This window comes from Nyctereutes procyonoides, unplaced genomic scaffold (genome assembly GCF_905146905.1).
Source record: "Nyctereutes procyonoides isolate TBG_1078 unplaced genomic scaffold, NYPRO_anot_genome, whole genome shotgun sequence".
Taxonomy (NCBI): Eukaryota; Metazoa; Chordata; class Mammalia; order Carnivora; family Canidae; genus Nyctereutes; species Nyctereutes procyonoides.
The window spans coordinates 58,556,657-58,582,155 of NW_026575020.1; the positions used below are offsets into that span (position 1 = coordinate 58,556,657).

A 25,499-nucleotide genomic window follows, 5' to 3' on the forward strand; every position below is an offset into this window, starting at 1 on the left:
CCCCCAATCCAGTGTTCCCTCCTTCCTGCCTTCCTTGAGAACAGTAGATACAGCTCTCCTAAGTTTGCAAATGTCACTCCACAGTCTCTCCAGGATAGCAAATGAATGCAGCACATTTAACCAAATTAAAGTGGAGAACATGCCAGCAATGGAAAGATGGGCTCCTGCAGGTCCCAATTTTCACAGCAGGCGTTTCCGTTAAAACAACAACAGCAACAACAACAGCAACAACAACAACAAAACACACTTCTCTTGCAGAATCTTTATAAACACGGCTTCAATGATCAAAAATCACTTTTAGACACCTCCCCACCCCACCCACCCTCGGCAACAAGAAACAAACGGCTTTCTGATGTGCTCAGCAGAGAGAGCACTTCGCAGCTGCGTTCAAAGGGAGAAGCAAATCCAGAAAATGGATTTTCATTGAGTTAGAGTGTCTCGGTGCGGGAGGAGGGGGGAAAAGTGAAGCCTGATACACACATGTCCTTGAGGACACGTGGGATTCGGTCTGCTTTAGGGTCTAAACGATGTAAGGTGTGTGTGGGGGGGACTCGCTCCGTGGATACGGGTCTCAGCAGAAGGGAGGCAGCTGCCCACAGGAGCCCACACGGGGCTGCAGGCCACCCCGACCTAAAGGTCTCCTTGGGGTCGCGTGCGCTCCGCAGGGCACCTCGCTGGATCCGGGGGGGGGGGGGGGGGCGTTAGAGACCCAGCCCTGGGCGTTAGAGACCGTTTCCCCAAACCTGCCCCCAGCCCCGCAGTCGTTTCATCAGACCCGAGGGAGGAATTAAAGGTGCGGTCGGTCTCTCCCTCCGAAGCCCCCGGGGGCGCGGGGCCCGGGCTCCACTCCTCCCAGCGGGAAGAAGGAGCTCGCCCTGCCTCGGTGCATGCATCGGTGCATTCTCCTCGGTCGCCTTTGGGGGGACGCGGCCAGGCTGCTCCCCGCCCCATTCCTCCCTCCCCCGCCCGGGCTCGGGGGGGCTCCCGCGCAAACAGGCCAGTCCGGCCCCAAACCGGGGAGCGCGACCCGGGCGGGGCCCCGCAGCAGCGCCCCTCGGAGGCCGGGGCAGGAAGCGGCCCGCTTCCCCCCCACCCCCGTTCGGGCCAGAACAATGGATTTTTGCCCGGAAAGCCAAGTTCGGGGGAGGCCGGGCGCGCCCCGCGTCCCGGGCCCCGCTTGGAGCCCCGCCCCCTCCCGCCCGGGGCGCCCCCAGCCCGGCCCGGCCCGGCCCGGCGCGGCCGGGACCCCAGCGCAGGGCGCGAGGCCGAGCCCGCCGCGAACAATGCGCGCCCCGCCCCGCGCCCGCCCCCGCGCGCCCATTGGCCGGAGGCGCCCCGGGAGGCCCGCGGAGGCGGCGCGCGTGCGCGGGGCGGGCCCTGCGCGGGCGGGGGCGGTGCTTTGTGTGCGGCCGGTGGGCGCGCGGCGGCGGCGGCGGCGGTGCGGGGCGCGGGGCGCGGGCGCGGGCGCGGGCAGCATGGAGGAGCTGAGCAGCGTGGGCGAGCAGGTCTTCGCCGCCGAGTGCATCCTGAGCAAGCGGCTCCGCAAGGTGCGTGCGGCCCCCCGGCCCCGCCCGCGCGCGCGCGCCCGCCCGCCCCGGCTCACGCGCCCCTTCTCTCCCCGCAGGGCAAGCTCGAGTACCTGGTCAAGTGGCGCGGCTGGTCCTCCAAGTGAGTCCCCGGCCGCGCGGCGCCCGCCTTCCCGCCCGCGCCGGCCGGGCCCGGGACGGGGACGGGGCGGGGGCGGGGGCGTCCGCGCGCTGGGCGGGAAGTTCGCGGGGTCCCCGCGCGCTGGGCGGGAAGGGGGCGCGCAGCCTGCGCGGGGCCGCCCTTTGTTTACGGGGCGCGCGGACACCCCGGGAGCCCTCGGCCCGGCGCCCCCCGCGGGGCGCGAACCCCCCCCCATCCCTCCCGTCCAGATTTCGCCCGCTGTAACCTGAGCTTTCTATTGATGGATGCAAACCCTCCTTTTTTTTTTTTTCTTTTTTTTTTTTTTACCCCCTTTTAAACTAAGGAAGGGGACTGGGCATCCCCGGAAGGGGCTCTGTTTACAGCCGCTTCCCCGCCCTCCCCACCCCCCGCTCGGCTGCCTCGGCTTCCCCTCGAGGACCTGGCCCGCGCCCGCCTGGGCGCCAGCACATTGTTCCTCCCCTTCCCCTTCCCCTTCCCCTTCGGGCTGCGCCCCTGCGCCCCTCGGCCTTCCCCTCCTTCCCCTTCCCCTTCCCCTTCCCCTTCCCCTCCGCGCGTCCTGGAGCAGCCTTCCCTTCCTCGCTGGATCCGGGCCAGGCTTTGGGGGCTTCCCTCCCGGCGACTTCCCATTTTATTGGGATTTGTTTTCCTCCCAGGGGGAGACCGCGGAGATTTCCTGAGGCCGCATGTTAATTGAGGGTTGAGGTGGTAGCTTCCCTTGGAGTTGAGGCGCAGGGGCCTTGGCCTTGAGGCTCCCGGGTCTCCAGGAATTCAACCCTCCCGCTGTGGGATTTAGGGGAACTGCACCATACCCCCCCCACCCATGCCCTTGCACCAGTGGGGATCGGAGGGCGCGCTGGGTTGGGGTGGCCGCATGCCCGATGTTGTCCAAAGGGACCTGTCGTTGCCTGGTGTTTCTTGACGCCCTGCTTTTTGCTTTTCCAGACACAACAGCTGGGAGCCAGAGGAAAATATCCTGGACCCAAGGCTGCTCCTGGCCTTCCAGAAGAAGTGAGAAAGTTAACCAGCCCTCGTGGGAAGGGGGAGAATGTTGGGGAGAGCGAGGCCCGTCGCATCGCTGTTCAGGGCCGGGCTGGCCTTCCGGGGCCGGGGCTGGGGTCTGGGCAGCCGGGGTGGTCTCCGGGGCCTCCTGCGCCATGGCCCTCGGCGGAGGTGGAGCAAGCTTCGGGGTACCACAGGGGTTCCTTCCGGACGTTCCTTCAGCTCGCCAGCTCCCTGTGTCTGGAGCTAAGAAGTCACTTTCTAGGTCTTTCCGACAGCCAGGTTCGCAAAAATGAACCTTCTCGGTTCCTTCGTGAAGAGTTCTAGCTTCTCCTGTTGACCTTTTCTGTTGAGTCATTTGCACTAATAAAAACCAGGATGGCAGGTTCGCCGTAAAAATGGTGGCCTGGCCGCCCGGTGCTGCCTGAGGGTGCTGTTGAGCAAGAGAAGGCCCAGAGAGGTTCCTGAAACAGCACAGCAGAAAGCTAAGCCTCTTCTGGTGGGTTCTGTCCTGGGAACAACGCATTTATTTTTCTTGAGGCCGTAAAGCAGGTGGTGCTGAGGGAGCACCCTTGCCGGTCTCAGGGGATAAGTTTGCTTCTGTGATTTTAGATGTCACCTCTAATTTTAGATAAGAGAGTTGGGGAAGCGTGGGGTGGTCTGGCTGACGTCATGGGGAAGAGAAATCAGGGAACGTGGGTGTCTCCCTTCCCCTGTGCACCCAGAAGACACCCCCGCCCCCGGAAACTAGTAGCTGGCAGTCACATGGTTGGTGTGTGGGGTTGACATTTGTAAGTAAGGGCAAGTCTGAGGTTCAAAACCTGCGGGTCGGGTTAATGTGTTGGCAGAGGAGGCCTGTGAGATGTTCCTGCCCCTCTAGGAGACAGGGTGGGGGCTGCTTCGGAGAGCGTGAACTGTCTGGTTGTACTAATTGGATTCTTTAAGAGATGGCTTTCCAGGCCTCAGCGGGGTGATGTTTGCCCCTTTTAATTACTGGGAAGCTTCTCCACATCAGCCCCTTCCCCAGGGGTAGCCTGAAATACAAGCTTCCTCTGGGGTGGGGCTGGAGGCAGCTTGCTTGGCTTCATGGCCCTGAGTTCTGGGAGCTGATGAAAGGTGTCCTACCAGAGGTGCAGGTTTTGAGCTGCAGCTCCATCGGGACCAGGCACCTCCAAGGACTTCCATCTAGAGCTCAGTCTAGAAACGGGTTTTAGAAAAAGGAAGGGGCGGGGAAGATGAGGGAGCCAGGGGCACTGGATCCGAGAAGCCAGCCCAGAGTGCAAGACGGGACCAGAGCCTTGGGTTCCCTTGACCCGGGTTCATGGACTGGTGAGGATTTTGTGCACCCCAGAGAGGCAGAGGCTGGGGCCAGTGGTCCTTGTCTCCTGGCCCAGGACTCTTGTTTGGAGCAGTGGGCTTGGACCGTGTGACCGCGAAGGTTCCTTCTAGTGGGCTACACCCTAGAAGTTCCACAAAACATTCTACCTGTGGAAAGCAGCCAGGATTAGCACAGGGCTGTCTGGAAAGGGATCTGAGAAAACTGGAGAACTGCTCCTTTCACAGCTTTGCTGGAATTTCTTTCACTCGTTTTTACGCAAATGCAAATGAAACAGGTTTTTTTTTTTTTAAAAAAAGTCTTAGAAAGAAGAGGGTCTGGATGTCTGCTTTGCGTATGGTAACCATGGGATGGGTTTTTGCAGTGGAACTGATCGGAAGCTAGGGCAGGCCCGGCCTGTTGGGTGTCTGAGGCCCTGGGGGTCTCGTGTGGTGGGAAAGGGTGTGCGCACTGGGCTTCTCCCACCCTGATTGGTGATTGTCTTAAGGGAACACGAGAAGGAGGTGCAGAACCGGAAGAGAGGCAAGCGGCCCAGGGGCAGGCCGAGGAAGCACACGGTGATGTCCTGCAGCCGGCACTCCAAGCTCAAGGTGGGTGGCTGCCGGCCCGACCGGGCTGCTTTCGTCGTGCAGAGTGGAAGGCGGCAGGCAGCAAGAGGGTTGAAGGCTTTGGGGAACGGGGATCAGGCCGGCTCTTCCACGGAAGGTCTGTCCTTGCTCAGAAGACCCTGGCCTTCCGCCCCTTCCTTGCTAGTGGCTCTAAGCCTCTGCCAGCAGGGGGCCCCAGCAGGCCCCAGCTCGCCCTCACACCCTCCCCCTGCCACCAGGAGGGTCCTGCTGCGGCCCACGCCCTTGAGAGCTGGTTTCTTACTCACTTGGCGTCCCTCCTGCACTCCTGTCTGGTGGACAGCAGGGCCAGACTTGGCTGCCGACTGCTTTCTCACTGTTGGTAGCTCACGGGAACAGAAAGGAACAGGAAGCGTGCACACGGTAGGTGCTCACAGGGACACACACTTGGGGTCCGGGTCATGGCCTCAGTCTGGGATGTGTCTTGGATTCCTTTCTGGAGGGCACTGCCCCAGGATCATGAACCCACACGTGGTGGCCAAGAGTTCAGTCTCTTACAAAAACTGCTCTTCTGGAAGCTCTTAAAGTCTTGCCTTCAGGCTTGTTGGCTGGTCCACACTGGCCTGCTCTTCACAATCTTCCTTTTGAGCAGGACAGTGGGAACGGGGGTCGGGGGAGTGGGTTCCTGTGTACTCGGGCTCTCCTCCCCGGGGGTGACCAGCGGGGACCACAGAAGTGGCATCAAGGCGGTGGGCCTGGCTGGGCAAGGAGGCCCTGAGGCCTCAGGTGTGATTGGATCGTCCCCCACCGAAGGCGGGCAAGCCTCGCAGCAGGGAGCCCACGCCACCTCCATCACCCTAAAGCGTGCCTTTGGAAGTGCTGGCCCGGGGAGAAACGGGAGGGTGCACTTAACCTGCCTTTGGGGGGACGCCCAGAAGGCAGGAGGGCAGCAGTTTGTTTTCCTGTGTGCCGGAATGTTCTGAAGGTCAGAACCTTCAGAAGTGAGAGGACCGAAGCAGGATGTGCACTTGGCTTTAGGTTAACGAGCGATTACGCACGAAGCATCGTAAGCTCTGCGCTTCCCTTTCCGAGTCACCTGCTGAGGAGCCTGGAGCCAAATTCACGTCCCCCTTTGAGGCCGTAGTGTCCAGGACATGACCGTGCATGCTCTTCATTTCGTTGCTCTGCTTTGATTTCACAAAACACCTGTTCTTCTGCTTTTAACTGCATTTCAAGGACTCTCATAAGGACTTTTTACATCTCTTCTGGAACAAGGGGGGTGAGAAATCACTCCCTCCTGGCTGTCTTTCTAGTGTGGCAGCCACCAGAGGTTTCAGCTTCGAGGGGTCCGATGCCCCGTGGACCACGGAGACCCGACCTTAGAGACAGTGACACTCTCTGTGCTCTTTCTCTGCAGGAACCCGACGCTCCCTCCAAATCCAGCAGCTCCTCCTCTTCCTCCACGTCTTCTTCCACTTCCTCAGATGAAGAGGACGACAGTGATTTAGACGCCAAGAGGGGTCCCCGGGGCCGCGAGACCCACCCAGTGCCTCAGAAGAAGGCCCAGATCTTGGTGGCCAAACCGGAATTGAAGGACCCCATCCGGAAGAAGCGAGGCCGCAAGCCCCTGCCCCCGGAGCAGAAGGCGGCCCGGAGACCCGTGAGCCTGGCCAAGGTGCTGAAGACTGCCCGGAAGGACCTGGGGGCGCCGGCCAGCAAGCTGCCCCCGCCGCTCAGCGCCCCTGTGGCAGGCCTGGCAGCCCTGAAGGCCCACGCCAAGGAGGCGTGCAGTGGCCCCGGTGCCATGGCCACCCCGGAGAACCTGGCCAGTCTGATGAAGGGCATGGCCGGCAGCCCCAGCCGGGGCGGCATCAGCTGGCAGAGCTCCATCGTGCACTACATGAACCGAATGAGCCAGAGCCAGGCCCAGGCCGCCAGCAGACTGGCGCTCAAGGCCCAGACTGCCGGCAAGTGCGGCCTCGGGCTGGACCTCAAGGTGAGGACGCAGAAGGGGGAGCTGGGGTTAAGCTCCCCAGGAAGCAAAGTCCCAAAGGCCCCCAGCAGTGGGGCTGTGGAGCAGAAAGGGGGGGGCGCAGGGGGGCCCCCCTACATCCACAGTAGCAGCAAGGGCCCTGCTGGGTGCCTGGGCCCCCAGCCTGCACCCACCCAGGAGCTGAGCCTCCAGGTCTTGGACTTACAGAGTGTCAAGAACGGCACAGCTGGGGTGGGCATGGTTGCCCGCCATGCCACGGCCAGCAAGGGTGTCCCTGCCACCAACCCAACCACCGGGAAGAGCGCCGGGGGTGGCCTCACCGGGGGGAGCGGGGCCACCGTGCCCTCCGACACCAGCAAGAGTGAGAAGCTGGCTTCCCGGGTGGCAGCTCTGCCCACTTCTGCAGGCAAGAGGGACTGTATGAAGGGCAGCGCGGCCCCCAGCAGTCAGGAGGGCCACACGGCCCCCGGCGACGCCCGCAAGTTGGCCTTGGCTTCAGAGCTGAGCGCCGGCGAGGAGAGTAGCTCCGACTCAGACCCCGGCTCCGCCTCGCCACCCGGCGCCAGACAAAACCCATCAGTGTCGGTCCAGACCAGCCAGGACTGGAAGCCCACCCGCAGCCTCATTGAGCACGTCTTCGTCACCGACGTCACTGCCAACCTCATCACGGTCACGGTGAAGGAGTCCCCTACCAGCGTGGGCTTCTTCAACCTGAGACATTACTGACACCCTGTGGCCACCCGGCTGCCTGGCTCTGGCCTCTGGCTTTGCTTTGATAACTGCCCTGCACCCCAGGCCCTTTCCAGGGGCCGGGTGGCCTCCAAGGGCAGGCTCGGAGGGGACTTGCCCTGGCCCTGCCTGTGATTTCAGGTGGGACAGTACCTTGATGCCTTGCCGAGGCCTGGCCTTGCCCTCGTTCCTACCTCTGGGCCTTTGCTTCACTTCCCACATGCCTCAGGAAGTCCTTCTGTGTCTCTGGCCTAACATTCCTCAAGGCTGTCAGGTTTGCTGTTTGACCTGCCCTGCCTGCCCTGCGGCGACAGGGTGGTGCTCAGCTCTGCTCTGGATTTCCAGGGGGCACGGCTTGTAGAGGAGGGATCCAGGCTGGTAGTCCCTGCCCAACAGTGGGATGGGGGCAGGGCAAGGCCTTGACCTCTCCAGGGCTCAAGTTAGGTTTTTACAAGAGGGCCTGGGGTGGGGGGCAAGTAAGGGGCCTCGCCAATCAGTGCTCCCCTTAGGGCAGTGCCTGACGGCTGAGGACTGGGGGCCTGGATGGAGGAGGACCGGTGCTGGCTGGTGGGGTGCTCAGTGCCCTGTAACCCTGGTTCCGGTCAACAACTGCAGCGCCCCTGGGGTTGCGCTGGGAGTCACAGACTGGGAAGGGCTAGTCCCAGAGCTGTTTCACCTGGAGCCTCCATGTTCGGGGTTGGGGGGGGTGGCAGAAGCAGAAGGGGTCGCTGTCACTGCCCTTTATACTTTTTTTTTTTTTTTTTTTTTTTTTTTTTGCTGTTCTGTGCAAGGACAGCTGTGGCCCCACACATGGCCCCAAGAGCCCCTGGAAGGTGGGGGTGTGCAGGCAATTACTGGAGTAGATCCACCCTCCCAGGGCCTGCTGGCTTCCAGCTGTCGTGTGGGTGTTCGGTGCTGCTCCCGCCCATGCCCACCTCTGCCCAGGAGGATGGGCACTGCCTCTCCCTGACAATCCCTCCCACCTTTGGGGGTTCTGAGTGCCCCACCTGGCAGAGGGCCCCAGAAAGGCCAAATCTACCAGCCCAACTACCCCCCACCCCCCACCCCGGCTGTCTGGGAGCTGCCTTGTATGGCTTGGGGCAGGAAGGTGGGTCAGGGAGCTGGGTCACCAGGTCTTTGTGATGCCAAAAGAAAAGTGGAGGTGGGGTCGTCTTCTGCCTCAGCTCTTGCTGGAAGCCAGCCAGCAGGTGTGGCCGCTCCCTTGGTCCTGTTGCCTTGATGGCAGGGGAGCCCAGGCTTACCGAGGGGTGGGCCTGCCAGACCTCCAGCCCCCTAGCCCCTCCTCCTCCTCGCCAAATAGAAAGAGATGGCTTTTGTACGTCTGAATCCATTTCAACAGCGTGCCTTTGGGGACAGATGCGTGTCCAGGACCTTGTCAGGGGTTCTCCAGGTGCAGCTTCTCCGTCTCCTGCGTGGTGGCCACACGGGGCGGCGGCCAGAGGGTGCCCATCTTGGCAGACCTGAGGGCTGAGAGTCCCAGACAACCAGGCTCAAACTGGAATGTGGGCAGTAAAGGGGAGAACTGCCCCCTCCACTGCCCCAGGAGGCGGGAAGAGCTTGCAGGTGACTGCACAGTGTGGAAGAAGGCGCCCAGCACACTGGGCCACAGACGCCGGCTCCCCGTCCAGCTCTAGACACCCAGATGCACCCTGGCAGTGGAGACGGGGGCTCCTGTGGGCTGCCCCCGCCAGGCGGCCAGGTTTTGCGACTCCCCTTCTGCCTTAGGCTGCAGAGCCAGGCCCACAGCAGCTCCCCGAGCCCCGCGGGCTAAGCCTGGGCTCCTGCGGGCCTCTGGACACACGTGTGTCAGCGCTGACCCGCCGCCCCCAGCAGCCGGGTCTCCGAACCCCCACGTGGTGCCTTTCTGTTTACCAGCTCTTTCAATCCCAAAGTTGAATCTGCAAACACCTTACTCCAGCCACTTTGCCTTCTCGCTGTGTTGTGGTTTCTTTGGTGCTTGGGACTCCATGTGGTTTCTGTTTAAAAGGGTGTGTGTGTGGTGTGTGTGTGTGACTGCCTTTGCTGAAGAGTTGAATGTCATGTTTACCAATAAAAGTAGTACTTTTTTTATTTGCTGCTATGTGTATGCACGTGTGTGTGTGTGTGTGTGTGTGTGTGTGTGTGTGTGTGGCGCTGGGGATCAGCCACATCGGAGACCCCTGGTCTGTTCTGCGGGGTTACCCACATGGACTGCATCACGGTGTATACTGAATGGGTGTGTGAATCCTGTCGTGTCTTTGTTTGCTTGCAACGGATAGGAAGAAGTGGCCAGCCAGTCCGTCCTTGTCTTAAGAGGGTTGGACATATTTTTATATATATTTTTTGGTACCAAAAAGAGTGTACCTTGATCTGGTTACACTCAAAATTCTGACCTGACTAAGAAGGCTCTGGGCCTGGAGGTTTCACGAGGGGGGGATGGGGAGGAGAAACGGGGAGGACCAGAGCTTTGGACCAGTGCCAATGGCTGGCTTGATTTGTGTTTTTTAATTAAAAAGAAAAAAATCATTCATGTATGCCACTTCTAATTGCTTTAAACTATGGCTGTTTGTTTGCTTTTTTTTAAAAGAGAGGGAACAAAAGTGAAGATGTTATTGCCCCGGGAAGCCTGAGATCTTTGTTGAAGCAGGGCTGCCGCCCAGCCCCCATATTCAATCAGGACCTGCCAGTTGGAGAAAATGCTTCCCCCAGGAAGCCCGCCATGGTTGGGGGGAGGGGTGGGAGGAGGGGCGAGGTAGTGCCTAGATGACCAGATTTTTGCTCAAGTACATCTTAAGATTCTGTTGTTTTTCTAGTATTTTTGGAAAACTAACACTAGGCCTAGGTTGCAGGTTTTGGGGGGGGGGTTTTTGTTGTTCTTTTGACGTTAATTTATTTTGCAGGGGAACGACCTTAGAGTGAGTGGTGTCAGGTTTTTGTCTTTGTTAACTTTTAGTACATCAATAAATCTTTTCTTTAACTTGTCAGCCTGGTGTGCGTGATGCTTGATGCCTGGAAACAATAGTCTCTTCGGTTGCCCTTTCCTGAGGCGAAGTACTCTGGATGTGGCCTAAAGCATAGAACATCCAAGGCTTCTGGAAGCGGTTAGCACGGAAAAGGTGTTTTTTTTCTAAGCAAAGGTGGGGTTGGTTATAGCCGTGAACCCCTGCACCAGCATTCATAAAGGGCGATTTGGCCGTGTCTGGAGGTGGTTTTGGGGGGCAGGGGTAAGTGTTGCTGCTCCTGGCATCTAGTGAGCAGAGGCCAGGGAGGCTGCACGACATAAACTCACTCAGACGTTTCCCAGAAGGCAATACTTTAACCCCAAAGACACCGCTTGAAAGCTGCAAGATTCCAGGGGAGTCACTCTGGCGCTCCAGGGGTTTGGAGTCCCTGGTGCTACTGTACTAAGAGCTCACAATAAAGAGATGATTCGCTTCTTCTAGAACCTTCTGCGGGCCTTCAAGGTTTGCATCACTCTCAGCCTGAATTTGTTCATAGATTTGAGCCTCCAGGGAGAACCAAGGTCCCTTTGAAGTGAAGACAGAAGTTGGACCTGGAAGTTGAAAGGCTAGTTTGGGGCGAAGGCCTGAAATGTTTTCCTGCAGGGGGAGGAATAGAAACAGAACCCACTCTGCAGAGAAGGCCCGAGAATTTGAAGCGCAACCCTTGCGGGGCAAGGCCGCAGCCCTGCTTTCTTTGTCGCCCCTGCGGAGGCTGGAGCTATTTTGTTGTGGAGAAGGTGGGCTTCGGTCCTCTGGCTTTGGAGAGCTGCGAAAGGGGGTGAGGGTGGCGGGGAAGGAGTGGGTGCGGGCGGCCGGGGTTGGGCTCTCGTGGGAGCCCCGGCCAGGCGGGTGCAGGCCCTGACCCACGCCGGCCTTTGTTCGTTTCTGCGCGGCGGGTCTGATGGCCTAATCCACCGCCTTCCCAGAGGAATGGGCTGGGCTGCCAAGGGCCCGACCCGGCCCGCGGCCTTCCTGGACTGGGCCCAGCCGCAGGGCGCCCGGCGGGATGGGCCAGCAGGCTCCGAGGATCCCGGCGCTGACCAGCCCCTCCTCCCCCGGGGAGGGCGCAGAGGGGGGCCACCGTGGCCCGCTGCAGCGTGCCCTTGGGCGGGGGAGCTGCGGCCCTCCCGGCGCCCCGCGAGCCCCAGAGAGGCACCGGCCGCGAGCCCAAGGCGGATCTTAAGGCCCGGAGGGGGTGGGCGCGGGGAGGGGTGAGGCCGTGGCCTCTAGAGGGCGCGCGCGACCCGCAGACTCGGAGCCTCCGGCTCTTGGGACGCGCGGGGGCACGTTCCCCGCCGCCGGCTTGGAGCTGCCCCGGGAACCCAGCTGCGCGACCCCTTCCCCGCCGGCGCCCAGGTCCCCCGGCGGCCTCCATTCGGGAAGAAAGCCCCGGCCCCATCCCCAAGCCACAGCCTCCTCTGCCGGGTGCAGGCCCCAAAGGCTGGACGCTGGGGAGCGCCGCCCAGCACTGAGCAGCCCCCATCTCAGACCAGCTGGATCCGAGGCCCCCTCTGGGCCTGGAGGACGCCAGAGAGTGACCCCCAAGGCGCTGGGTGCCGGCCTCCCGGCGCCTGGGTCCGGCGCCCTGTAAGCATCAAAGGGACAGGAAGATGGATTTGATCTGCCGCGCTCCGGGGAGCCATCCAGGTTCCAGAGCTGCCCCCGGCGGTGCATTAGGGCCGCAGGGGGGCCGACCCCGGGCGGGGCGACACCGCGGGCCGGGCCTCCGCACCTGGCGGCTCTTGGCCAACCTTCCCCGGGGACGGAAGCCACGCCAGGAGCTCCCGGCCATTGCCGAGGTGGACGGTGGCCAGCCAGCCGGGAAAGGGGGACCGGGTCGGCGCCCTCACATCCTCCTAAACACCAGTCCACGCCAGTGCCCAACACCCAGGAGAGGTGGTTGGAGGGAGTCCCCGACCGGGCAGTGGGGCCTCGGCTCAGGGGCTGGCCGCCGGTGGCGCCCCTGGCCAGGCCACCCTACTCCCTCCCCGCCCCGACTGCGCAGGCCCCTCGAGTCCGAAGGGCACCCAGCGCCCCGTGACCCGCTGCCCTGGGCCCCGCGCCGCTGGCTCCCTCCCCCTGGTCCTCCCACTCAGCTCTCCGAAACTGGGGAAAGAGGCGCGGGGAGCACCGCCAAGGGCGGGTCCGCAACCGGCTGGCGGAAGACAGGAGATGCGCGGGCGAACCGTCCCCACGCCCCTCCCTTCGTGCCAGGCCGTGCGCCCAGGTCGGGGCTTCTCTGCGGCGAGGGCTGCAAGGGGTTATGGGGATGGGATGGGATGGGATGGGATGGGATGGGATGGGATGGGATGGGATGGGATGGGATGGATGGGATGGGATGGGATGGGATGGGATGGGATGGGATGGGGCCGACGCCGTGGGTGCCCTGGGCTCCCGAGGGCCGCCCCCCTGCCGCCCCACGCCCGCGCCCCGCACAGCCGACGGCCGGGAAGGGCTGAGAGCCCCCATCCCCACCCTGCGCCCTGCTCCGCCCCCCCCGACCGCGCCTCGCCCGGCGTTGGGGCTTCACCACCCCAACAGGAGCAGGGACGGAGAGGCTGGCGGGGGGCGGGGGGCGCGGGGCTGCGCCGGCAGCGCCAGGTTCACTAATCACATCAGCGCGCTCTGCGCCGGCTCCGAGCAGCCAGTTGCCTAGCAATACCCGCGAATTCAATTCCTCAATCAATAGGCGCGAGGCGCTGCATTTCGGGGAGCGCTGGCGAGGCTGGGTGGGTCTGGGGGGGCGGGTCCCAGGACAGCCCCGGGAAGCAGGCCGGGAACCGCAGGGGCGCCCGGCCGGGGGGCGCCAGGGCCTCGGGGACCAGTGCCGTCGGGCCTAGGGGTGGGGTTCGCAGGGGGAGCGCCGCCAGGAGAAAAGGGACCCTAAAGGTTGCTCCCATCCTCCCGGTGTCCCCGAGGTCTGCCCGGGACCCAGAGGAATGTAGCCCGTAGGTGAGAAGAGCCACGGCCTCCCCCCTGGGGGCTGAGTGGAGTCAGAGCCCAGTCCCTCTGGAGCCCCCTCTCCCCCTCCCCTAGCTGGGAAGTTCCCCCAGTTGGGGAAAGGCCTCTGCAGCTGGAATCCTCCGGGCCCACGGGGGCGAGGGTGGTGGTGGATGGGGTGGGTAACGAGACAGGAGGAAGGGGTGCTCTCTCCAGGGGTGGTCGTCCCTCTGCTCTGATGGGGATGGGGATGGGAGTGGGGGGTGGGGTGAGGGGGGCCGGGAAGGAACAAAACCGAGACACGTCTCTATTTACAAAGTATATATTTAAACACGTAGAAAGCGGTATTGGATACAGACATTCACGACCGCGGAAGATAGGTACTGAAGCTTCACTCTTGGGCTGAGGCGGGGATCGATTCGAGATTTGTACAAATCTTAGAATTAAATAAACCCCACAGGCGCGCATCCCGCGTGGTTGCAGACTCTCAGCCACGCGGCCCTGGCCCCTGCCCACCCACACCCCCCCCAGGTCAGTGTCGCAAGAGCGAGCGGAGAAGACACAGACGCACGGCCACGGACAGACGGTGGACAGAGGGGCGGCGGGGGCACAGCCAGGCTGGCCCGCGGGAGGGAAGTCAGAAGGAAGGAGAAGAATCAGCCCCGAGGGAGGGAGGCGGGAGCCCACGGAGGGAGGGAGACAGAAAGGAAGGCGACAGCCAGGTAGACGCGGGTCCCCGAGTCGCCGTCCACTGGGTCACAGACGTGTCCCTCCATTGAAGCTTCATCTGAAAATAGCGTCCACATGTAGTAGATACACTTGGTAAGCGGCGCTTCTTTATACAAAGTCTAAAATACCAGTTTTACAAATGTGAGCAGATAAAAATCCCCATTCCGGGGGGGCTTCTTTATATAGGCGCAATTTGATATTCAAAAACAAATAAGATCATGTAGTTAGTTCACCGTCTTCCACTTATTGTACCCCCTCTCTTTAAAGGCAAGAAAGTCTGGAGGTGAGAGGGAGGCGGGGAGAGGGGGAGTCCGGAGGAGCACAGGGCTGGAGGCCCCACCTTGTACCCCCCAGTCCCAGCCCGGCCCCGCCTCGCTCGCCCCGAGTCTGTGCTTCCTCCCGCGCGCGCGCGCGCGCGCGCGCAGGGGGCCCCCACGTGCTCCCCCCCCAGGCGGTGGGCAGTGGGACCCTCCCAGCCCTTCCAGGGCGGGGGGAGGCCGCGGAGGCCGCAGGACCAGCCCTCGAAGACAAGGAGGTGTGTGGGTGGCTGGGGGGACAGATTTGTGCTTTCCAGTCCAAAGAGGGGCGCGCGCCCTGCGTCCCTGGGGCGCACGGGGGCGCCCCGGGCCCCGCCGCCGCCCGGCCTCCCCCGCCGCGGCCGCCTCTTTTCAACTCCCGCTCCTCCCGCCCCCTTTGGCGGAGTTTGAATGTCGAGTTCAAATAGAGAACACTCCGCGAATCGAAAAGGCCTATAAATTATAGCTTTTGCTTTTAAGAAGTTGGGGGGGGGGGAGCAAAAGTTCTGATGCGCATTCTTGGATGGAAAGCTCGCCTCGCCCCTCCTTCCCCTCGCCCGCCGGAGCCGCCGGGGGTGCGAGTCGTGCCCGAGCCCCGAGCCCCGGGCGCCGCCGCACTCCCGGCCAGGCCTGGGCACCGACCCCCGCTCCCAGCCGCGCCCGCCGCCCGCCGCGCCGCCCTCCGTGGGTCCCGCAGGGTGGGCCCGTCTGGCCCGCGGCCCGCCCTCCCGGGGGAGGCAGGCCGGGCCAACTCTTCCTGGGAGGTGGGGGCCACCGTCTCTTCTCCTGGCGAGGCTAGAGGACGCGAAAGGGAACAAGTCCACCCCCAAACACTTCTCCTGTAAAACAACAACTGTCTCGAACTCTGGGCGCTGACATGCAATCCTCCCAATTTATCCTGGCATTTCGGGAATGTAAACAGATTCGCTGCATTTCTTTTCTTTCAGTGGAGTAAGGAAAGGAATCGAGGGAACTGGGAGATTTTTATCCACATGACATACACACGATCTGATGGGCGTGTGTGACACACACAATCTCCCGTAAAGTGCATTTCCTGATGTGGTCCTGGGGGAGAATCTGATGCTCCCCACCCACCTGCAACTTTTTACCTTCAACATCACACACAAAAGTTATTCAAGTTAATACTTTTTTCCCCCCAAACAGACTTCTTACTCTTAAAAAAAAAAAAAAAAAAGGCAAAACACACTGACCCCACCCCCTTTTTTTCTGATTGGGGAGCCAATCTTTTGTTAGCCTGCTGGGCCAATGGGAAGAGAGAAAAAATCCGGGTCCTGCCTTGGTTCCAGGGGTCTGCCAAGGGGCTGTGGGAAAAGGAAGGAGGGGTGAGGTGGGTCCCTCCAGACACCATCAGAGGTCCAGTACCCCGGTCCCCAGCCTCCTTAGTGCCCGGGTGGCTGAGGGGCGGCGACCCAGCCCGTCTGCCCCAACTAAACCCCATTGAGTCTCTCTCTCTCTCTCTCCTTGTTTAAATAAAACAACTTCAAGAGTTGAAATATATATATTTAGATATTTTTTCTTAAATAACATATTTACATCTAATAGAAAATATAACTCTAGAGATACTCTTTCCAACCAAAACTGAGGGGAGGGAGGAGGAATGGAACGGGCTGGGCGTGTGAAGTTTGGGGACAGGACCAGCCAGAAGGCCGCCTCCCACCCAGAAATAAAAAGCATGATGCCAAGTTTGCGCTCCCACTCTCTCTCCTGCTCTCTTGTCCTGGGATCACCCACCCAGCACCCAGCAATTCATCTTTTCTCTTTAAAAAAGCCTTGGTCCGTGTTACTTTCCTTAATGGTGACGGTCAAAAAGTTTGAGGTCACGTCAGTGACCACCACTTTCTCCAAGTTGGTCAGAGAGGGACTCCAGGACTCTTCCTCTGGGTCCCCCAGGATCCTGGCCACTGGGATCCTGGCGATGAGGGAGGGCCTTCCCCCCTGGGCCCCCATGTCCCGATACAAGCCCCCCACAGAGCCAGGGGTGCCTGAGCCATGCCGGACACGGGGGCCACCTGGGTCTAGGGCCCCCTGGCCTCTGGCCTCCAGGAAAGTGGCCCTGTGCTTTATGACCCTGGCCGGAAAGGTGTCCACAGCCAGCTTGCCTGTGGCCTCCGCGGGGCTGGGGCTGGCCACACCGCACTGGGCCAGGTCTGAGTCCTGCCTCCGGGCTAGCTGGATCACGCTGTGGCCAGCGGGGAACTTCCCCGCCCCGGGAGGGCCTTCGTCCACCTTCCTGCCCTTGAGGTAATCTCCGAGGCCATCGCTGCCTTCTCCCAAGGGCCTCTGCGAGGGGTCCAGGAGCTCCTTCCGGGGCTTGGGGCCTCGCTTCTTGGAGCTGTCCCCCGGCGAGCTGGGCTTGTCATCCGTGCGGCTGGCACCCCGCTCGCGCTCGCGCTGCCTCTCTCGCTCCCGCTCGCGCTCCCTCTCCCGCTCTCGGTCCCGGTCCCGAGGGGGCTCCACTCGGCAGGTGCTGCTGGTGCTGCTGCTGCTTCCGGGCGGGGACAGACCCATGTTCCGAAGGCCATCACGGGCTCTGGAAGTAGAGGCCAGGTCCTGGGGGGAGCGTCCAGGGTAGGGGATCCGGATGCCCCGGGCAGAGTCACTTCTGAACTCGTATGTTTTGGCCTTTGCCTTGGCCTGGGCCTGTAGGAGAGAAGGCATGTCAAAAGCAGAGCAGGGCCCCCAGCCCACTCCCTCCCCAGGACCTCCTCTTCCACTGGAGCCTCCCTGCTTTACCCTCTGATGCCCAGGAATTGCTATATGGGTGGGGGTGGGGCTTAGGCACAGCGTCCAGGGGGGTGTGGTAGAGAATTTGTCTGAAAGAAGCCATTTGCTGCAAGCGCGCTTCTTGCTTGTGTGTTTGATTACACATCTATTTGGGATGGCTGTGGGCACAGTTCTAGTGTGGCTAAGCCCCTTTCCCCCAGACACCCCTTGGGGCTGCCACTGACCTGGTGACAGTCCCCTGTCTGGGGACTCCTTCCTCCATCATAAATAGGCAACAAGAGCGGACACCCCAAAGGTCCACAAGCCCTCAGGGCCCCCTTCCCCAAAACCTCACACTACAACAGTGCTGCCCACCGGTGGCTGGACACTGCCATCTTACCTTGAGGAGGAAGGTTTTGGGTTTGGGTCCTCGCTTTTTGGGGCCGTAGAGCTCCATCTCCCGTTCCCTAGAAGGAAAGAGAGGGGGGGGGGGTGTGAGTAAAGAATCTAGTGGGACTGCAGTCCAGACTGGACCTGTGTCCCTGAGCGAGGGTCTGAGGCTTGAGAGGGCCTGTACCTTTCCTCAAAGGCTGCGAGCAGGCGAGCATCCAGGATGTTTTCCTCGGGTTCCCATGTGCTGTACCTAGAGGAAATCAGGAAGAAGTGGGCGTCAGTCCCGGGAGCAGGGAAAGAGCGGCGGGGGTGTGTGTGTGTGTCTCTAACTTTTCTCGTTGCATTGTGTTGTATTTCAACGTAAAGGGAAAAAAAGAGGAAGAAAGAAACCTCCCGAACAACAGTCTGGGGTTGAGGATTGCATATAACCTACTTACTTCTGCGACCAGCCCTTCCATTTCACGAGGTATTCCATGCGTCCCTGCGGATGCAAAGGGGAAAATGCGTGTGTGCAAGGGGAGAAATGCATGACGAGGACACAAGAAATACATGCAAAAAATGCATGCACCCAATGAATGCGCGAAATCCCACCGCGAAAGGCACGCGCTCGCTGCATCACCCCCTGCACGAAACGCTGCACAAAGTGCATGCACCGGCGTTCATCCACCCCCCACCCCGCCCCCCACCCATGCAATCTGTGCATCGCTGCAAGTCTAAGGAAAGCGCTTGGGCTCAGAGCCGCCGCCGCCGCCGCCACGGCCGCGGCCGCTGCTGGGACCTGGGGGAAGGGAAGCTGGGCTGCAGCCGGGGGAGGGAACCCAGGCCGGGAGGGGAGGGCTCGGCCAGCCTCGGCCCGAGGCCCGGGGGCACCTACTTTCCGTATGCGCCGCTTCAGGAGGGCTTCGGCCGCGAACACCCGCTCCCCCACCGCCGAAAGCTCCATGTTGACTCGCCGCTTCCCCCTTGGCCGCTTCCAGGAGCAGAAAAGCAGCAGCCAGCGCACGACAGACCATAATACTCTCCCGCTGACGTCAGTTCTCCTCCCCCTCCCGCGCGCCCGCTCCCTCCCCGCCCCCCTCCCGCGCGCCCGCTCCCCCTCCCCTCCCGCCCCGCGCTTCCTCCGGCCCCACGTGTTGCTAACGACGTTGCTAAAGCGGAGCGGCTGGGGCCTGCGCCCCTGCGCGCTGATTGGCCGAGCTCCGGGCCACGCCCCTCTCCCTTTCTCCCCCGCGTTGCTACGTGACCCGCGTTCCAATCGCCAGGGGGCGGAGTCCGAGGCTACTCCAGAGACCCGCGCGAGGGGGGTGGGGGCCGCCGCCGGAAGTGACGTCGCGGGGAGGGCGGGCCCGGCCGCTGTCAGTCTGCCGGGCTGGCGAGGGGGCCGTCCGCCCTCTGTCCTCGCCGGGGGCCCCCTCCCCCGCCACCGAGTCGTCCCTCCGGTGCTCGGCGGCCCCCAGGGCCCTCGCTGGGACCCCCGCGGGGCTGTCAGCCGGGCCCCGCCCCCTCGGCAGACCCCGGCCGCCCCACCCCCACCGCCGGGACGCGCGCCCTCCCCTCCCCCGCAGCCGCCGCCCGCGCCGCACAATGCACAATGCACAGGTGCCGGGGCGCCGCGGGCCCTGCCGGGACCCCGAGAGCCGCCCCGCCGGCCCCCGCCCCCGCCCCCGCCCCCGCCCCCCGCCGCACACCCGGCCTCGGTCTCCATGACGACGGCCTCCCCCGCCGCCGCCCGCCCCATCCCGCTAACAAATCAATGTGCCTGTGTCTCTGCCTCGGGTCGCGCGGCCCGGCCTCGGCCACCCTCGGGCCCTCGAGCGCTCGCTCCCAGCTCGCAAGCCGAAGGCAGACCCGGGCCCCCCGCCGCGCCCGCCCGAGCCTCCCCGCGCCCCGGGACCCCGCGGGGGCCGCCGCGCGCCCTCCTCCGGCCCCCGGACCCTGCCCGCCGCCCGCCGCCCGCCGCCCGCCGCCCGCCGCCACCTGCCCCCGCCGCCGGCCCGAGCTGCTCGGCGCCCCCAGGCCCCGGCCCCGCGCGCCGCCGCCGCAGCCCAGCCGCCCCCTGCCCGGGGCCTGGGCGTGCTGGGGGAGGGCCCGGGGCTCGGCGGGCGGCGGGACCGGCGGCGGGGGCGCGACCTGACCTGCGGGGCCTGCGCCCTGCACTTCCTGTCCGCGGCTCTTCCCGACGGGCGCAGCAGACGCGCGGCCAGGGAGCCCCGGGCGGGAGTGGCGGGGGGCACCGCGCGGCCCGGGGCTGCCGGGGAGGGGGCCGGGGGCGCCGTCGCTCGGCTCGCGGGGCCCCGTGGCTGCGGCGGCGGCGGCGGGGACCGCAGCGGCCTCCGACCCGGCTCTCCCCGACCCTTTCCCCTCCCCGCCCGCGCTGCCAGTCACCGCACCCGGTCCTCGGAACCCGGGATTTAGTTAACACATCGCTGGTACACTGGACGGGAAGCGACTTCCCTTGGCGAGGGATGGAGGGAGAGAAGAGGGGGAAAGGGGAGAGCGAGAGAGCGAGAGAGAGAGAGAGAGAGAGAGAGGGAGAGAGGGAGAGAGGGAGAGCGAGCGAGCAAAGGCGAGCCAAGGAGTCGGAGTCGGAGACGCAGGGAGCCCGCCAGGGCCAGGTGCGCGGCGGGCGCGGGGCGCTGCGGGGCGCGCGGGACGGGGCGCACCGGGGGGGGGGTGCGCGGCAGGGGCGCGGCCCGCCCGCCTTCCCTCGCGCCCCCGCCCCCACCCCGCCCCCGCCCTGGGCGCGCGGGGTTCCAAGTTTTGGCCTCGCTCCCAGACTTGAGGAGGTGGGCGCCGGGCTGAGCCGTCCCATCTCCGGCCGTTCTGTCTTAACGAACAGCGAGCTGGCGGCGGCCAGATCGCCCCGCCGGCCCGCGCGGGCCGCCCGCGAGAGGCCGCCGACGGCCGCGTCCTTAATCATAAAAAGTCATTCCCGGTAACAAATAGTTTCGTTGGCCGGTGCCAGCGATACAGCTGTTTCTGCTTAAGCTTAAATACTTTCCAACAGTTTGGGCAGTAAAAATAAAGTCGGCCTCAGCCGCCTGTAAGTGTCTGGTTTCCCCGCCCAGAGAAAGCCCACCCTCCGCCCTGGGCCCGGGTCGCCGTGCGCGCCCCCCGCCTGCCCCCGCTTGGAATGCGCCGGCCGCCGAGGGCGCACTGCGCGGCCGCCCGGGCCCCGCGCGGCCGCCGCCGGACCGGTGTCGAGGGCCACCTTGGAGCCCGGAGGGAGGGAGTCTCCGCGGAGCGGCCGGAGGACCAGACCCGCTTCGCCTCCGCCTCCCCCCACCCCTGCGCCCGCAAAGAGTGGCGGTTTCCCTTCAGATAGGGTTACTGGAGCCCTGTCCCCGGGAGTTGTGTTTGCGTTGGTGCCTTCACAGACCGGGAGTTTGCACGAGGCGTGCAGAGGTCGATGGTTTCAGTTTCACGCTGAAAAAGTTAGCGCGCCTCCTCCCTCTGGGTTTCTCTTTTTCTCCTTCTTTTTTTCTTTTTATTCCTTCCTCCCTCCCTTCCTTCTCTTCCCTTCCTTTCTCCCTCCTGCTTCTCTCCTTTCCTCCCTGTCTCCCTTTTCCTTCTTCGCCCGCATGCCTGGGAGCTTGAAGTGGGGAGATGCAAACCCTGGTGTGGCTACGCACGGCCCCCTCCTCTGGAGGGGTACTGAGAAACGTTCCCCCTCGCTCTCTGGCTGCACCTCTCTGCCTTTCCTTATGCCTGGTAGTGAAAACTCCTGTTGCGAACAAAATGATCGCTTGGGAGGTGTCTGAGTTTGCAAACATCGGGAATTATTCCTGCAGAGCCCACAGCAAAGACAGAACTCAGTCCAGAAGGGAACGGGAGGTATAGAATAATCTGACATCGGACGGAGCCCGGTGCTTCCCAGCACCAGACTCAGTCTTGCGGACCAAAGTAAACCCCAAAGGCGGAGGCGTTACCCCCTGCTTGGCACCCGCCACCAGCTGTCCCAGACAGAGCAGGGTTACAGAGAGTGGGAAAACCGGGGACGGGAGTGACCTGAGCTCCGGGAGGGCTGGAAGACTGAGAGGTAGCAGTCTGTGAAATGGGCTTGCAGTGCGGCAGGACCCAGAGCCCGGGCCTCCGCGGTGGGGCACCCAGGATGCCTGTATGTGCCAGGAGAGGGCACTAGGCCGGGGAGGGGGACCGCGTGTGGAGGCGTCACCCCAGCGGCATCCGCAAGGGTTCTTTCAAACTGGTCAGCCGTCGCCGCTGACTTAGAAACCAGGAGAGCCTGGAACCCCGCTTCCCACTTTCTTACTGAATGTCCCTTCCTGAATCATTCAACTTTCACCACCTCTTCTTTCCTCCACACAACTGCTTTTCTCTTTCAAAGTTAGATAATTGCTTTTCCCGCGTGCACCCCTGGGAGTAAACAAAACAAAGTTTCAAAGAACAGGAACCCTCTGCTTTTAAGCCCACTGCGCCGCTGCCCTAGGCTGTGGCTGTCAGGTTGGAGTGCGCAGCCTCTGCAGTAAATAAGGTAACTGCTTCCTATTACTTTAGCCCCATATGGCTGCAATTTGAGTGTCTTTGGAGACAGTGCTTGTGTTGGGGCGGGGGGCAGGGGGGAGTGAAAGTGGGAATCAAATGCTCTCAGATCGCATTTTTATGAAGGAAATTGTCGGCGATTCTCTTAGCAGCCTTCCCTCCACCCCTAGTTCCTGAGATGAGCTGCCCGGTTTCTTTGTTTACGGAAACACAGGCGCCCGCCCACCTCGGGGCACCTGCTTCCCCAATCCCTGGGTCTTCTGCCCAATTCTGCACTGGTTTTGGTGACCTGGGCGCACAGCCCCGATGTCCCTTCCCGACAAAGGACCTCCAACCTGCTCCCCACACCTGAGAGCCAGCCAAGCCCTCTGCCCCAGTCTATGGAAGGTGCCTCCATCCTGTGCTCCGGGTCATGGTCCCATTTGAGCCTGGAGGCCACCCTAGAGTCAGGGGACCGCTTAGGCCTCCCTGTGCCCACTGCCAACAGACTCAGCGGCCAGGGAGGGAGGCCCGAGGCCACGGGGTCCAAGGAGAAGGAAGGGGAGGGGCAGGCCGGGCAAGGCTATTGGCTCCTGGGTCGCCGGCCAGAGCAGCAAGCCCGAGCGCGTCCTCTAGCTGGAGGGTGAGGCCGGGCCTCGGCTCCTTCACTGGGAGCGTTTCAACTCCGGGGCTTGGCGGGCGTCGGACCTGCCTGGTCTTGGCCACGACGCGGGCGGATTTGGAACCCAGTCGTTCCGTTCCGCAGCGATGATGGGGCTGGCTGTGACGCGAGCAAGGGTGGCTCTGAGGCATGGCCGAATGGGATGTGGCCTCCTGTGTGGCAACAGGGACCTCTGGCTTGCTTTCGGTGGCCCCAGAACCAGAGGGTGTCCTCAGCCTCTGCCTCCCCCATGCCCAAGCTGGGGCCTGCGCCTGAGGGCACTGATTGCCAGCTCCAGGGGAGGGGGGAGCTGCAGGGGTGACCCAACACCCTGCAGAGAGGTCCCCAATGACCTGGACGGGACACACTGGCCAGTGGCTGGAGATGAGGCTGCTGAGGGTCAGCCTGAGCTGCTCCTACTTCCCGTGAACTCCCAGGAGCAACACGTTCCCACTTTCTCTTCCCTAGTAGACTGACCATCCCTGTCAGAGAAACACTAGAACAGGATAAGAGGGGGGCTGACCATGCTCCAATGATTACCTACAAGCCTGCACATACCTGAGGAGCCACCTTTGACGTTGGCCCCCAGAAATCACATGAACTGAAATCAGGTGCCCTCCATAGGAGGAATAGCAGCCCCTCAGAGGCAGGTGACATCCCTTGAACATTTGCTGTCTGGCACCTGCACGATGCCAGTTGAGATTCCTAACAACCAGGTAAGATCAAGTCCGTTGCTCCCATCCTATAGATGAGGCACAGTGAGGCCAAGTAACCTGCCCAGGGGAACACAGCAGGTGTTCTGGAGAAGTCCTAAGCCTAAGTCTAATACTCCACACCAGGGGCTTAGGACCTTCTGGACATTTCAGCTCCTCCAGGGCTTAAGGCAAGAATTCGAGGTAAGAAAGAGCCTATGGAACCTCCTGGAGTGGCCATAGAGGAAGCCAGGGGTCTCATCACCAGAATCAGCAAACTGGTCCTGCTAAGCAGTGATACCACTCTGGGCCCTTAGCAAAAGAGATGAGACTGGAACATCAGAAGTGGGAGGCGGTCCTCCCAGCCCCGCCGACTGGGCTAGAGGCTAGATGCTGGTGGAAGTCTGTTTCCCTTCGTCCTAGAGCACCGGGGCTAGCATTGTGGCTCTAGGGCCAGCCTGCCTGGATTCGAAGCCACTTACTAGAAGTGTGCCCTTGGGCACGCTACTTTAACCACGCCGTGCTCCAGGTACCATAAGTGCAGAGAAACAAGAGAGCACGCACAGGCGTGCTCCACAGGGCGGCTCGGAGGGCTCGGGGAGGCACGGCTCACTGCCAGGCACAGGTAAATGCTCCAATTATTAGTTTCGGTTGTTGTAAAATTGGTGCTCTGGGACCAGGTCAAGCTGATAGGAGCCGGTGTGTCTGGTTCAGGTGACAACCCCCTCCTCCAACAGAGTGTCAGCCTGAGCTGTCCCAACTTCCCGCGAGGGGCACCCAAGAAGAGGGAGCTGGGTACTCAGCGGCCCTTTCCGGGAAGCCGACGGTGCACACTGGTCCCTTAGGGCCTCTGCTGCAGGACGCATCCCACCAGGTGGTGTCCCTGGAATCGCACCCGAGGCCCCTCGCAGCGCGGAGGCCAGGCACACGGCGGGCGCCTGGAGGCGGGAGCAGGCGCACAGCGCCAGAGCCGGCACGCATGCGCTCACGCGCGCCGCAGGGTGGGCCCCCTCCAATCCTCTCCGGGAAGACCGCCTGGTGCTGCTTGCGAGATCCAGCTCCGGGAGCCAGGAGGCACCCTCGGCCGGCGGGGGGCACGGGGGAGATGGCCCTGGGCTGGGGGGGGGCAGCCGAGCGGCTGCACCCTCCACCCCCGTGCGGGTCTCGAGGAGTGGAAGCGGTCCCGGGGCGGGTGGCTCCAGGCGCTGGGTTCCCGCCGCTCCTGGAGAAGGGGCTCAGACCCGACGGGCCAGGCACAGACCGGCGACAGTGCGCGGGAGGCGGGAGGGCGGTGGGGTGTGGCGACAGAGCGGCCGAGACAGGTGGGTGGCCCAGGGGTCAAGGCCTTGGAGCCCCCATCTAAGAGGAGGGCGCGATCAGAAGTCCCGTGGCCTGGCAGGGCTGGGCGCGTGGACTCTGCTGCTGCGTGAGCGCGGGCACTGGAGGCTCCAGACCCACAGCCTGGAATTCAGGATGCCCCGGGTGCGGAGCCTGGCCCCACCCTGTCTGTCCGGAGAGGACCCTGGCCTTGCTATTCCGCGGCCCGGTCCCTGGGAGCCCCCTCGCCCTCCCGACCCCACCCGTCGGGGAGGAGGGGAGCACGCACCCTCCTCGAGAGCCAAGACACCGAGGCGGGGTTGGCACCAGAGCCTGCGCTCCCTTGAACCCGAGTTCCGCCAGAGTGGGCACGGAGGTAGCCCGCCTTGCTAGTCCCTGGTCACCGGCTCCTCCTCTCCAGCCCCCCTTCCCCCACATACCCCCTAACCCGCTCTCTGGGCCGCGGGGAAATGGTAGGGGCGCCCGGGACTCCGACGCGGGGGGCGGGGGGGGGCGGGGGGCTTCACTTTCTTTCCCGCTTCCCAACTCGCCCCCAAGCGGAAGGAATTGAAGCGACTTTTTCTGCTGGGGCTCTGGGGGGGGGACCTCAAGTAGTTGCAGACTGGAGGCCCCTCCGCCAGTGCCCTTCCTTATCTGGTTGTCCCGACTGAGATGAACCCGGGTCCAGCCTCCCCTTTGGGAGGCCAGGAACACCCAGGCGCAGGAGCCTACAGGGCCGCCCGAGGACGCACGAGCTGGGGGACTCCCCAGCAACCCGGGGGGGCGGGCAGAGAGGTCGGCCGGCCCGCCGCGTCACCCCCCTGCTCCCGCGGGACTGGGCAGAGCGGCTGACCCGGGGGCGGACGTCGGTGATGCGCCGGCCCGGGGGCGCCGGTGCGCGCGCGGGTCCCCCTCCTCTCCGATGCGCCCCGGGGTCCGCGGCGCGGCTCCTGC

At 63.2% G+C, this 25,499-nt stretch overlaps 2 protein-coding genes across 2 annotated transcripts; one reads left to right on the plus strand and one right to left on the minus strand.

Moving 5' to 3' along the window:
* The first annotated feature begins 1,442 nt into the window (after positions 1 to 1,442).
* On the plus strand, positions 1,443 to 10,296 carry CBX2 (chromobox 2). The gene is made up of 5 exons (XM_055336193.1): positions 1,443 to 1,547; positions 1,625 to 1,668; positions 2,632 to 2,697; positions 4,512 to 4,614; positions 6,008 to 10,296. The coding sequence occupies exons 1-5, from the start codon at positions 1,476 to 1,478 to the stop codon at positions 7,307 to 7,309; spliced, it is 1,587 nt and encodes a 528-aa protein (XP_055192168.1). The 5' UTR covers positions 1,443 to 1,475; the 3' UTR covers positions 7,310 to 10,296.
* A 5,483-nt stretch (positions 10,297 to 15,779) lies between these two features.
* On the minus strand, positions 15,780 to 18,431 carry CBX8 (chromobox 8). Its single transcript, XM_055334177.1, has 5 exons — positions 18,271 to 18,431; positions 17,834 to 17,877; positions 17,581 to 17,646; positions 17,404 to 17,470; positions 15,780 to 16,940 (listed from the first exon to the last, which is right to left on the minus strand). Exons 1-5 carry the CDS (start codon positions 18,337 to 18,339, stop codon positions 16,047 to 16,049), a joined length of 1,140 nt encoding a protein of 379 aa, XP_055190152.1. The 5' UTR covers positions 18,340 to 18,431; the 3' UTR covers positions 15,780 to 16,046.
* Between the last annotated feature and the right edge of the window lie 7,068 nt (positions 18,432 to 25,499).

Coding starts and splice junctions, on each gene's coding strand:
- CBX2 (XM_055336193.1), top strand. CDS start 1,476: ATGGAGGAGCTGAGCAGCGTGGGCGAGCAGGTCTTCGCCGCCGAGTGC. Junction 1,548..1,624: donor TGAGCAAGCGGCTCCGCAAG/GTGCGTGCGGCC, acceptor CTCTCCCCGCAG/GGCAAGCTCGAGTACCTGGT. Junction 1,669..2,631: donor TGGCGCGGCTGGTCCTCCAA/GTGAGTCCCCGG, acceptor TTGCTTTTCCAG/ACACAACAGCTGGGAGCCAG.
- CBX8 (XM_055334177.1), bottom strand. CDS start 18,339: ATGGAGCTTTCGGCGGTGGGGGAGCGGGTGTTCGCGGCCGAAGCCCTC. Junction 17,878..18,270: donor TGAAGCGGCGCATACGGAAA/GTAGGTGCCCCC, acceptor TTGCATCCGCAG/GGACGCATGGAATACCTCGT. Junction 17,647..17,833: donor TGGAAGGGCTGGTCGCAGAA/GTAAGTAGGTTA, acceptor GATTTCCTCTAG/GTACAGCACATGGGAACCCG.